This window comes from Eubalaena glacialis, chromosome 15 (genome assembly GCF_028564815.1).
Source record: "Eubalaena glacialis isolate mEubGla1 chromosome 15, mEubGla1.1.hap2.+ XY, whole genome shotgun sequence".
In the NCBI taxonomy this organism is placed as follows: Eukaryota; Metazoa; Chordata; class Mammalia; order Artiodactyla; family Balaenidae; genus Eubalaena; species Eubalaena glacialis.
The window spans coordinates 13,776,596-13,790,023 of NC_083730.1; the positions used below are offsets into that span (position 1 = coordinate 13,776,596).

General features: G+C 39.8%; 1 protein-coding gene across 1 annotated transcript in view; it reads right to left on the bottom strand.

Moving 5' to 3' along the window:
- Positions 1–13,428, bottom strand: part of PHLPP1 (PH domain and leucine rich repeat protein phosphatase 1) — a 212,107-nt gene that overhangs the window by 74,493 nt on the left and 124,186 nt on the right. Inside the window, exon 4 of the mRNA XM_061169910.1 lies at positions 5,545–5,711. Within this exon, the coding sequence (XP_061025893.1) occupies positions 5,545–5,711 (167 nt within the window). The remainder of the gene's footprint in view (positions 1–5,544; positions 5,712–13,428) is intronic.

Below are 13,428 nucleotides of genomic sequence, written 5' to 3' on the forward strand. Positions count from 1 at the left end.
GGAGAGACGAAAAGGGAATTACCAGGAAAATGACAAAAGGTAACCCCGGAACAACAGCTCGGTAGCAGGCCTATGGAGGAGGTACCTACGCTGGCTCCAGGAGGGAAGAAGTCTCCAAGACAAAGGTGTAGAGAAGAGGGTTAGAGTTCTGCCACCTTAACAACACTAGAGAAAAAGAAAAGTACACCAGTGAAAAAGAGAGACTACTATCCAGCCAGCACAGGAAAGGAAATGTAGTCGTTGCATTTAAGTGGCTTAGGAGAATCACAGTTCCATGCTCAAAATAATGTGAGCCCTCAACAACTACTTAACCAGAAACGGATATCTGTACATTGGGAGGATGGGGGAAGCAGCGGTCTGGGCATGTGGCATGGGGCTGAGGCGCTGTGAGACAATCTAAGAGTTAAATCCTCATCTTCCATTGTAATATGCCAACTCATAATGTCCAATAACAAAAAATTCAAAAATAGCAGTACATACATACTATTTCAGAAGATGGAAGAAAACAGCAACAAGAGTCCTGAGAATCAAAAGTAGTTGCCTAGGGAACAGGACTTGGGTATAAGGATGGGCTGGAGTTCCTATTTCTTATGTCTTATTGCCTATTAAGATTTTTTAAAACTCTATATAGGATATTACTTTGATGGGACCAAAGTTTAAATTTTTAAAAATACAAAACAAAACAAAACCAAAAAATGCACAAAATAGTAGGCAAGAAAACTAAAGCGGATGAATTGCAGTGGGAAAATGACAGTAAGACAACCATTTCTCCAAAGCTCCTGCAATAGCCCCTGTGAGAGCTGAGAAGTGCTTCCCCTCACAGCTGGGTGGAGAGGGTATGTGCTAAGAGACAGAGGAGAAGCAGCAGAGGAAGCAGATGAGAAAGGTGGACGTGTTGAAAAGCTATTTACAGATTTAGAATCAACAGATATGAGGGACCAATCAGGAGATTCTGAAAGCACCAACAGGCAAGGCAATGCCCCAAATATCCCTCCATCTGGGTATTTATTTATTTAGTCCATATATGCTGACCCTTTGGGACTATCATATTCCCCTATGTTATGAGAAGCATTTTGATTTCCTTTTTGTTTAGGCTTTAATTTTTGGATTATTATGAAATACACAAATAGAAAAATACAGAAAATAATAATGATCATACAAGTATCCACTATTCAGCTTTTTCAAATATTAACATTTTGTCTGTCTCTAATTTTTTGTAAAGAAGTAAACATTTTGGATATAGTTGAAATCCTCTTCAAACCATTCCCTAATCGCATCCCCAAATGCCTCCCAGAAGGTAACCGTTAACCTGATTTTGGCATTTAACATCTCCCTCTACCTCATCTCTAAAATGAGAGCGCTGGTTTGGATAAATTCTAATGCCCCTTTCTGTTCTAAGACAGCAGGGTTTAATAGCATGATATAAAGTTCTTGATGCTCTGTAATGAAGTGCAGAAGCCTACAATGCTGTGAAATACACAAGAATACTTCAAAATAATTTCAAGCCTCAAAAACAGATTAAATCATGATATAACCCTTTAGCAAAAAATCATTGTAACTTTATTACAGTAGTGTCAGTAAAAATAGTATTATGAGTGCATAGGGCATATAAAAACCTAAGTTCAAGAAGTTCCTGTGGTTCCCTTTCACTGTAACCATCAGCTCCAGGGAACAATAAGGAAGTGCTCGAGCACAATATCCTTCTGGAGTTCTTACTGCCTATGGAGCTAATTCAGTGCAGCATCAAACTGTCCCCATTGTCACAGTATTCTTCTCTGCCAGGCAATCATGGCAAAAATATTCTTTTTAAAAATGCATAATGCTGAACAAGACAAGGATGTCCACTCTCACCACTGTTATTCAACATAGTTTTGGAAGTCCTAGCCACGGCAATCAGAGAAGAAAAAGAAATAAAAGGAATACAAATTGGAAAGAAGAAGTAAAACTGTCACTGTTTGCAGATGACATGATACTATACATAGAGAATCCTAAAGATGCCACCAGAAAACTACTAGAGCTAATCAATGAATTTGGTAAAGTTTCAGGATACAAAATTAATGCACAGAAATCTCTTGCATTCCTATACACTAATGATGAAAAATCTGTACAGAAAAAATCTGAAAGAGAAATTAAGGAAACACTCCCATTTACCATTGCAACAAAAAGAATAAAATACCTAGGAATAAACCTACCTAGGGAGACAAAAGACCTGTATGCAGAAAACTATGAGACACTGATGAAAGAAATTAAAGATGATACCAACAGATGGAGAGATATACCATGTTCTTGGATTGGAAGAATCAATATTGTGAAAATGACTATACTACCCAAAGCAATCTACAGATTCAATGCAATCCCTATCAAATTACCAATGGCATTTTCCACAGAACTAGAACAAAAAAATCTTAAAATTTGTATGGGGACATAAAAGACCCCGAATAGCTAAAGCAGTCTTGAGGGAAAAAAACAGAGCTGGAGGAATCAGACTCCCTGAGTTCAGACTACACTACGAAGCTACAGTAATCAAGACAATACGGTACTGACACAAAAACAGAAATATAGGTGAGTGGAACAGGACAGAAAGCCCAGAGATAAACCCATACACCTATGGTCAACTAATCTATGACAAAGGAGGCAAGGATATACAATGAAGAAAAGAAAGTCTCTTCAATAAGTGGTGCTGGGAAAACTGGACAGATACATGTAAAAGAATGAAATTAGAACACTCCCTAACACCATGCACAAAAATAAACTCAAAACGGATTAGAGACCTAAATGTAAGACTGGACACTATAAAACTCTTAGAGGAAAACATAGGAAGAACACTCCTTGACATAAATCACAGCAAGATCTTTTTTGATCCACCTCCTAGAGTAATGGAAATAAAAACAAAATAAACAAATGGGACCTAATGAAACTTAAAAGTTTTGGCAAAGCAAAGGAAACTACAAGCAAGATGAAAAGACAACCCTCAGAATTGGAGAAAATATATGCAAACGAATCAACGGACAAAGGATTAATCTCCAAAATATATAAACAGCTCATGCAGCTCAATATCACAAAAACAAACAACCCAATCCAAAAATGGGCAGAAGACCTAAATAGACATTTCTCCAAAGAAGACATACAGATGGCCAAGAAGCACATGAAAAGCTGCTCAACATCACCAATTACTGGAGAAATGCAAATCACAACTACAATGAGGTATCACCTCACACCAGTTAGAATGGGCTTCATCAGAAAACTTACAAACAACAAATGCTGGAGAGGATGTGGAGAAAAGCGGAACCCTCTTGCACTGTTAGTGGGAATGTAAATTGATACAGCCGCTATGGAGAACAGTATGGAGGGTCCTTAAAAAACTAAACATAGAACTACCATACAACCCAGCAATCCCACTACTGGGCATATACCCTGAGAAAACCATAATTCAAAAAGACACATGCACCCCTATGTTCACTGCAGCACTATTTACAATAGCCAGGTCATGGAAGCAACCTAAATGCCCATTGACAGACGAATGGATAAAGAAGATGTGGTACATATATACAATGGAGTATTACTCAGCCATAAAAAGGAACAAAACTGGGTCATTTGTAGAGACATGGATGGATCTAGAGATTGTCCTAAAGAGTGAAGTAAGCCAAAAAGAGAAAAACAAGTACCGTATATTAACGCATATATGCGGGACCTAGAAAAATGGTACAGATGAACCGGTTTGCAGGGCAGAAATAGAGACACAGATGTAGAGAACAAACGTATGGACACCAAGGGGGGAAAGCCGTGGGGGTCTGGGGGCGTTGGTGTGATGAATTGGGAGATTGGGATTGACATGTATACACTGATGCGTACAAAATGGATGACTAATAAGAACCTGCTGTATAAAAAAATAAATAAAATAAAATTCAAAAATTCAAAAAAAATTGCACAATGCCAATTTTACTTAAAAATGTCCTTGATGATGCAAGAAAGTTATCTGTATTACATCTCAACCGCTGAATACATATCTTTTTTATTTTCTGGGTGATAAAATGGGAAGTACACATAAAGCACTTCTGCTGTATATAAAGTATGATGGTTATCCCAAGGAAAACCCTTGTACGATTATTTGAATTGTGAGCCAAACTAGTCACAATGTTCATGGAATACCACTTTTACTTGAAAGAACAACTGACAAACTCAGTATTCAGTCTTGGGTATTTGGCAGGCGTTTTCTCTACAATGAAGTAAGAAGGTCACTTCAGGAAAAACAACTGACAGTATTTGTTGCCAAGGGTAGCCTTCAAGCTTTCAACTGAAATTTAAAATTTTGGAAAACGTGTTTCCACACTGAGCCTGACAACTTCCCAATACTTAAAGATTTTTCTGATGGGATCAGTGGTGATATTAACAACTGTCATTTCTTGAAACTGCATAATGAAATACATTAACATCTGGAATCTCATTATTATCCAACAAACCAGTATTTTCCAAATGACCAATACTTAATGCAACAAAAGGATGTATGGGCAAAGATCCATTCAAAGTACGAGAAAGATCAATGGGTCCTAATGTAAAAGAATTTTAGAAGTCCACTGATAGGATTTTACATTCCACACTGAAACCAACATTTAAGAAATTACCACTTGTCAAGTTTTGGTATAGTATCAAAGAAGAATATTCACAATCATCTGAAAAGAAAATTAAAATACTCTTCCTTTATTCTACATGTCTGCACAAACTTTATATAAATACTTATTGTATTATTCTTTCTGGATGTTAGAAAACCATAAACACATAATCGTAATGGTTAATTTCCATAGTTTAATCTCTGATCATTATCAATCATTTAAGAACAAATGAACTATCCATTATTTATTTAAAAGTTATATCCTTCTGTAGTTATAGTCTCACATATTTGCAACAAATATATATCAGAGGTTTCATTTACCACAGAATCAAGACTGATCATTGCTCCAAAAGAGAAAATGAAATGAACATGGTAAATTCTTAAATCTGTTTCAGATAAATGCAAATAAAGTCCCTTCCCTCTAACTAGAGGAGCAGACCCTTTTCATTTAACATGTGACTCTTGAAACCTATACAGTAATCACCCAGATGATGTGGTATTAATGGATTTAAACTTTTGTTCTTAAATTTCTAAGGAAATATCTTTTCATGGAAAAAACTGACCTTTTGTAAATTTTGAAAGAAGTAATTAATCTGACCAAACCCCTATAGCTCAGAAGTAACACAGCAATATCAACTTTCCACAGACCCATCTGTAGACAGGTTAAGAAATACAAGTGATTTAAAGAGAAGTGTTCTTCTTATACAAATCTATCCAGTTAATGACTATCATAAATCATTCATTTCAAAGGCAGAGACCTTGAAAAAAATTTCATAATGAGAACTGAAAATGTCTTCACTACTAAAGTCCTATTACCCTGCCCTCTGAAAGAGAACGGTTACTAACTGTAGCTTTTTAGTCGGAATATTCAAGAAACAACCAGAAGCTGACACCCCCTCCCCTTCCTAATTATCCACCCATTTCTGCATGCTCACCTTTGCAGTTCATTGAGCCCCCTTGCAGTTGGTAGACTGGGACTCTGCCTTAGGAAGTTTTGTTTTAAATTGAGATGAGTGAGGTCTTGGCTGTAGAAGAGGTTGGCAGGCAGATGCTCCAGGCTACAACATGAGAGGTCCACTGAGCTAATACGCTGTGATGCAACCTAGAAAGGGATAAAAACACAACTCAATTTTCATACCATCCTTTATCCTATAACTGTTTTCCACGGACAGAAACAAGATAACCCCATTTGGGAACACAGACCCGCTATGCAATTAGCACCACTATTCAAATATAAACCAAGAGTATTTACTTAGATAGAACTGAGCAAAGTATTACAAAGGCAGGAAACAGTGTCCCTCCGTGGAAGGTACTTACAGTAACCTAGTATAGGAGACAGGTTACAAAGAGCACAGATTATCCTATCAAGTTTAGTGATATCAGTAATCTCCTCCAACTGTAGGGCTTATGTTCCTGAAAACATTCATGGTAAGAGAATTCAGAGCTAAATAATACAAGACTTTAGAGTAAATACAGGGTTGGGAGATAGACACTAAGATCTACACAGAACCTACGAAAGTCCTTGTATATACTGATTTAAAACAGCACAAAGAAACGCAGGATCAGTGGCCTTGTACGTATCTTTAATAATAGTGGTAGCACATAATCACATTCCACTGCTTGCCTGCTCTGAACTTCTTGCGTTGCCTCTCCCACAGTTTCCATTTTGCTTCACATAGGTATTCTCAGTGAAATTTGTTTTATGTCTAAATGTTTATCCACATATTCAAAGTTTTCCCGGTTAAATGGCTCCTATGATAGCCAGAGTCCCAGAGCTACAGGGCATGCTGGAAGCGGTAAAAGTGTTGGGCAGCGTGTATTCTCTCTCCCACATTCCAGGGACTGTGGCGCCAGTTTATGCCATGGCACGTGGCTTCAGGCCCACGTACACACACCTTGGCTCCTTCCTCCCTCACAGAGGCTGTGGGGTTATTGTTCTAAGATCTGGGTTGATTCCTCCTCGTGCTCTTTATCTTTACCAAAGCTTTATGGCAAAAACTCCATTCCTTATTTGTGATCTGTTCGATGTCCTTTTCTATTACCAAACCCCAGCTGACCAGCTTTTTTTTTTTTTTAAACATCTTTTTTGGGGTATAATTGCTTTACAATGGTGTGTTAGTTTCTGCTGTATAACAAAGTGAATCAGCTATACATATACACATATTCCCATATCTCCTCCCTCTTGTCCCTCCCTGCCTCCCACCCTCCCTATCCCACCCCTCTAGGTGGTCACAAAGCACCGAGCTGATCTCCCTGTGCCATGCGGCTGCTTCCCACTAGCTATCTATTTTACATTTCAAACCCTAGCTTTACTCTTTCATGATTATAAAAGGCAGCAGAACATGGTCCTTAGGAGTGTGGCTCTGGTGTCAGTGTGTGGATTCGCATCCCGGCTCTACCACTCAGGAGCTGAGAGAACTTGAGTGCATCACTGAGTCTCCAAGCTCCCATTTTCTCACCTGTATGACAGGCATAAAGATGACACCTCCATCTACATGCCTGGTCAGAAAAAGCACTCAATAATTGGTGACTGCTATGACCATTTATGATTGCTACAACTACTTCCAAATACATCTTATACCCATTGGAACCCACATTCTCCTGATGCTAAAAAAGGTACTCAGAAGTAACTTTGCATAAAACACATTCTGCTGATGGCATGTCTGAGGTTAGAAAGAAATTGCTGTGCACACATGAAAGCTGAGGGGACAGTGGGATGAAAAAAGGCCTGGCAGGGCTCAACTCAAAAGATTTTACAAAGGACGTCTGAGTTTGCATTTTAGCAATTTCATCTTTCCTTGAATTCTCACTATTAAATAAGAAAAAGAAAATCCAAAACAGGCCAAGTCACCCACACAAACCAAATGATGTGAAAAAAAGCCAGAATTTAATGGGCAGAAAGGTAGGTGCAAACAATGTCACAGCCACACAAGATTCCCTGGCAGGAACCCATTCACGGGAAGTGAGGTTGAAAGTTATACTCGGTGGAATCATTCAGGCAAAAATATGTGGTGAGGAGGGAATGGTGTGTCAGACCTTCCATTTCCTGAGGTACAGGAGTAAAACAAGACAGACACAGTCTGCCCTAAAGGAGTGTACCTCAAGGAGAGGTGAATTAATATACTACTTGACAATGGTTTCAATAATCGTTACGTGCAAGGGCACAGAGCACAATCTAAGGAGTCAGGGAAGGCTTCCCAGAGGACCTGATGTCCAAGCTCAAGGTTGAAACTCAAGTGGCAATCTGTGTGTCTGTCAGCCCCAAATCCTTTTCCACTCCTTTCTATAACAATCCTTCAAATGCATGTGATTCTGACGAGAGCGGCAGCGTAGGCTGACCCTATGGCTACAGCAGCAGGCATGTATTCCCAGCTTGAGCAATCAGAGCCCCCCAGTGCAGAACCCACGGATTGATCCAACAGGTCCTGGCATGTGACCCAGGCTGGGCTCATCAAAGGCCTTCTCTGGGATATATATTCTAAAGCCAGGAGAGAGAGAGGACCTGCCACTTAGAGCTGCAGTTAAAATGACTGAACTAGATTTGTATGTATCAACCTGGATTGATTAAAAAAAAAAAAAAAGCAAGCTGCAGAATGTTACATACACTATAATGCCATGTATGAAAAACATTTTTAAGATAAACACACACAACAACTCCATATATTATGTATGAATAGTTATATGTGCAGTAAAGCTACACACTATGCATTGGGCATATGCCAAATCAATGACAGTGACGGCCTCTAGATGAGCAGGGAGGGAAATGGAAACAGGAATGGGAGCGTAGGGGATTTGGAATTTAGCTGTGATGCGATTTACTTATAATAAGAATGGAAGAAAAAGAAAAGAATGGAAGATATGGAGGAACTATGTCACTATATTAACAACTGGGGAGGCCAAGACCGGTACGTGGAAATTGTAATATTATCCTTTGTGCTCTTCTGCGTGTGTGTGTTTAATTGGAAAAAAATAATGTAATCTCAATGAAAATTTCAGTAAAAAGGGGGGAAATGGATGACAGCAGTCTCCTGGCTTTCCTCGCATCCTAGTGTTCTACCATGTGGTGCATCAGAGACGATTCTTCCCCCTGTAACTCAAGGATCCCCCTAACCCTTTGTAGTGGGCTGAATGGCGGCCCCCCAAAAGGTATGTTCACATACTAATCCCCAGAATCTGTGAATATTAGTTTACATGGCAAAAGAGTGAATATTATCTTACATGACGAAAGATGTGATTAAGGATCTTGAGAGGAGGTACTTATCCTGGATTATCTGGAAGGGCCCTAAATATAATTACATGCATCTTCATCAGACAGGCAGAGGGAATTTTGAGAGAGAAGAGAAGGCAATGTGACCACAGAGGAAGAGACTGATGTGGGCCACAAGCTAAAAAATGCTTAGAGCCACCAGAAGTTGGAAGAGGCAAGGAATAGATTCTTCCCGAGAGCCTTCAAAAGGAGCACAGTCCTGCCGACACCTTGATTTTGAACTTCTGGCCTCCAGAACTGTGAGAGAATAAATTTCTGTTGTCTTAAGTCATCAAGGTTTTGGTAATTTTTAACAACAGCCATAGGAAACTAGTACACCCTTCTTAATTCTTTTCCATAGTACTTTTCATTTTCTTTCATTCAACATGTTTATTGAATACCAACTATATGCCTATTACTGATCTAGGTAAGCACTTAGTACGCTTCAGTAAACAATAAGAAGATCCCTGCCCTCATTAAACTTATCTCACAAATAAGTATATTATATGTTAAAAATTGGTAACTACTATGGAAAAAATAGAGCAAGGAAAAAGGGGTCAGGATTGTTGGGAAGGTTGTAGGTTGTAATTTATATAGGTTGGTCAGGACAGGCCTCACCTAAAAGGTGGCATTTAGACCTGAAGGACATGAGGAAGTTAGCTGAAAGGATTTATCTAGAAGAACACTCCAGGCAGAGGAAGTAGCCAGTGTAAAGGCCCTAAAAAAGGAGTGTGTCTGGTCTGTTCTAAGAACAGCATGAAGACCAGTTAAGACAGGGGAGAGTGACCTGTGATGAGGTCAGAAAGGTAAGGGGGTTGCGGGCGGGGAGCAGATCTTGCACCGCCTCTTAGGTTATTGTAAAGACTCTGGCTTTTTGGGCTTCCCTGGTGGCGCAGTGGTTAAGAATCCGCCTGCCAATGCAGGGGACACGGGTTCCAGCCCTGGTCCGGGAAGATCCCACATGCCGCAGAGCAACCAATAAGCCCATACGCCACAACTACTGAGCCTGCGCTCCAGAGCCCGCAAGCCACAACTACTGAGCCCGTGTGCCACAACTACTGAAGCCTGCGTGCCTAGAGCCCGTGCTCCACAACAAGAGAAGCCACCGCAATGAGAAGCCCACACACTGCAACACAGAGCAGCCCCCGCTCGCCGCAACTAGAGAAAGCGCGCGCTCAGCAACAAAGACCCAACGCAGCCAAAAATAAATAAAATAAATTAGAAAAAAAAAAAAGATTCTGGTTTTTCACGTGAGCAAAATGGGCCATCGTGGAAAGGTTCCAGAAGAGTCTCTGTCTCTGACTGTAAGCTCATAAAGAAGGGATTTGGGCCTATTTTGTTCACAGTGTGCCCTGTGCTCAGCACTTAGTACGACCCTCAGGAAGTATTTGCTGGAAGAATGACAGGGGACTACTTTACAACCCTTCCTTTCTCACCAGTTTGCATCTGACCCATCTGGTGTATTCCTCCATGTGGGGAATACTCTGTAGAGGACACATTCCATTTCAGCTGAAGCATCATACTGAATACTCTCTTTGGACAGCTACAAGATAATGACTAAATGTCAAGTCGTATTTGATTTCTTTCCTCATTCTGGACCACAAGCTGTTCCCGCTGGAAACAAGGGGGAGGAAAGCACAGTAGCAAAGCTACAGCAAGCAAGCGTGGTCTGTGGGAGTCACAGCAGCGCGGGGAACAGGGACAGCGGGGACAGAAGTTAGACACGCCGTGATGGCAGTGGGGCAGTGAGCGGCCAAGGCGACCACAAGAGCTACTACCGCTAGCTGCACCTCTGCCCAGTGCCACGCCCTGCAACAAAGGCGAGATTTAAACGCTTTCCCCCAGATCAGCCTGGGCACCTAAGGACACCACCACAAAGAGGTTTTGCTGGACTCCCAAATGAAAAAACTACCAAAAGGGCTACCCAAAGAGGCTGTGACCCACCTAGATAGCACCTGTTAAAACTAAGATCCTCCTCAAGATAAGAAATTAAAAAAAAGAGAAAGTCACCTGTATACACCTCAGAGCAAGTAGCCTTTTATTATTCTAGCTTTTTTTTTTTTTTTTTTTTTCCTAATAGTAATACAAAATAGCAGCTAACATTTAGGGGGCACTCTTCTTTAGATGTAATGTTAAGTTTAATCTTCACAATAACTCAGCATAGTAAGGACTTATCTCCATTTCAAAGATGAAGGTTAAAGGGTGTGCCCAAGGTCACACAGTGAAAGCAGCAGCAGAGTTTGAATGACAGCATATGCCATGGAGTCAGGGCCCCAACACAGTTCAAGTCCTACCCAAAGGGAGGCTCCTCTAACTGCCACGATCAAATCCTAACATAACCCTCAGCCCAGAGCAAAGACGATTTGATGTCATCCCTCACAGACCATCAATGAACCGCACATGAATGGATTCAAGTTTTAGAAGATCAGTTCAAGTAACCATGGCTTGGGAAATCAGTGCTAGTTTATACTAACAACAACAAAAAATTTTAAGGCTAATAATTTAGAGTTAGTAAATCAAATGGGATTTTTTCCTCCATAAACCTCTGTACTTTCGGAGATACATTACAATGAACATGAATCCCAACCACTGGCTCACGTTGTCTTCCTTTCCAAATGACTTGTGAACACATATGAACCAAAAGCTCATTGGGCCCTCAAAATATTTCCCCCAAAGACCATTGCAGATTAACCATAAAAATGATAATGTGAACAACAAACTTTCCAGATTACCTACTGGGCTTCTACACAGTTCTAACATCCTACTTAGCTTGACACTTTCCTGAGTCGTTTCTTTACCAACCGTTAGCACACTTGTATCAAGTATCTCTGCTCTGAGTCTAGCTGGGTTGCATTTCTAAACCAATATATCTATCCTAGTCCTAACCTATCCCCTCCGTGCTTTCAAAATTATCATCTTCCCTTGTAACAGGACTGCACTCTGCATTACTCACATTATTCCTGATGTTCACTTAGTGGACAATCTTCTTTTATAAGCAACGGAAAGTTCAGAATAACATTCACGTGATTTTTTTGTCCCCACTATACTTTAGTGAAGTGGTATTTATCCTTATTATGTGCAAAGCATGCTCAAAATTGAACAAAATGATTCTGAAAGGCTTGGTCAAAGCAGCTGAAATAGCACAAATAATTCCGCTTGTGCAAAGTAAAATACTGCTGTAAACTGGCATTATGAGTCATTAATTGCTCTGGCCCAGCCTTTAGTGGTTTGGGAAACTATGCCCTGGTTACAGGGATAGTCTCTGGGGAGTTTACCAAACTTCTGTAAAAAATTCTTAACCTCAACTGACTTAGTTTTAATTCTCACCCCCCAAAAATGCTTTGGGAAGACATGAAGTAGGAGAATATAAATTTAGAATAGAGTTTATTCATCTTTCTTAGCTAAGCACTCTAATGACTTATTTTCAATTTCATCCTCATCAATAAAGTTTTATAATAATATCAAACAAAAAATTTCCAATTTTAATAAACTTTAAGCTGTCACTGCTCCAAAACATGCAATCATTTCTTTAAAAAAATTCTACAAATATAGGAAATGCCTTAACTTGACTCCAGACATTTTCACAATGACATCTCATTTCTTGATCCTGTACTAATTATCATTTTATAAAATCTGTTTAACAGCAGATGCAGAAAACCTTCCTATAAAATTAATTACAATATATACATTAATAATGTCCTAATAGGGGCATATCAAACTGCCAATTTGGGACTTAGTAAATTCTACCTGGAATTCTAGTATTTTATCGTTTCTTTGCCTTAAATGAGTAAATGATATGAAAAAATTTTAAACCCAAGAAATAAAATACACAAATTTACACACCATTCCAAACCACCAGATGTAATCAAATCAATGAAGACAAACAAGAAGATGTGGAGAGGCTATCATTGACAGACAAAAATGAGAGATGGAACTCTCTGAGGGCAAATTATTCAGGGAAGGGAGGGGTCTATGATTTTAAGATTAGGCTTACTAAAACTATAAGGTACCATTTAAAACATCGTTAAGGGACCAAAGAATAAAAGAGTATGGAGAGTGCTGCAGGCTGGAAAAGGAAAGAAGGAAGGAAGGGAGGAGGGGAAGAGAGACAGAGAGAGAAAGAAAAGAGAAGCGTTAGATAGATGACTGATTGACAGATAAGCAAACAAATAAATAAAACACATGGCTCACTGTAAAAGCACCAGGCTATAACAATAAAGAAAAACAATATTGAGAAATTTAGACTAAGAGTTCCTCCTAGGCGTCTCGACTTCTCTTTGCAGGTGAGTAGAGGGGATGAGTGCACCTTTCAACATGTATCTACCATTTGTCTTTATGAAACAGACACTGGACTTGATATTGGAGAGATGCACATTTCGTCTTCAAAAAATGGGTCCCTTGAAGGCACAGACATCTAACAAGTATAATTCCAAAATGCACATGCAGGAACACACAGAGCAGAGGACACAAACCCCAGAGCTCCCCAGGCCGTTCCAGCACTGACGGTCCCCTCACGTGCCAAGATGGGCAGGTATTCCCAGGCACCAGTGCAGAGACTGGCACTGCACCATCA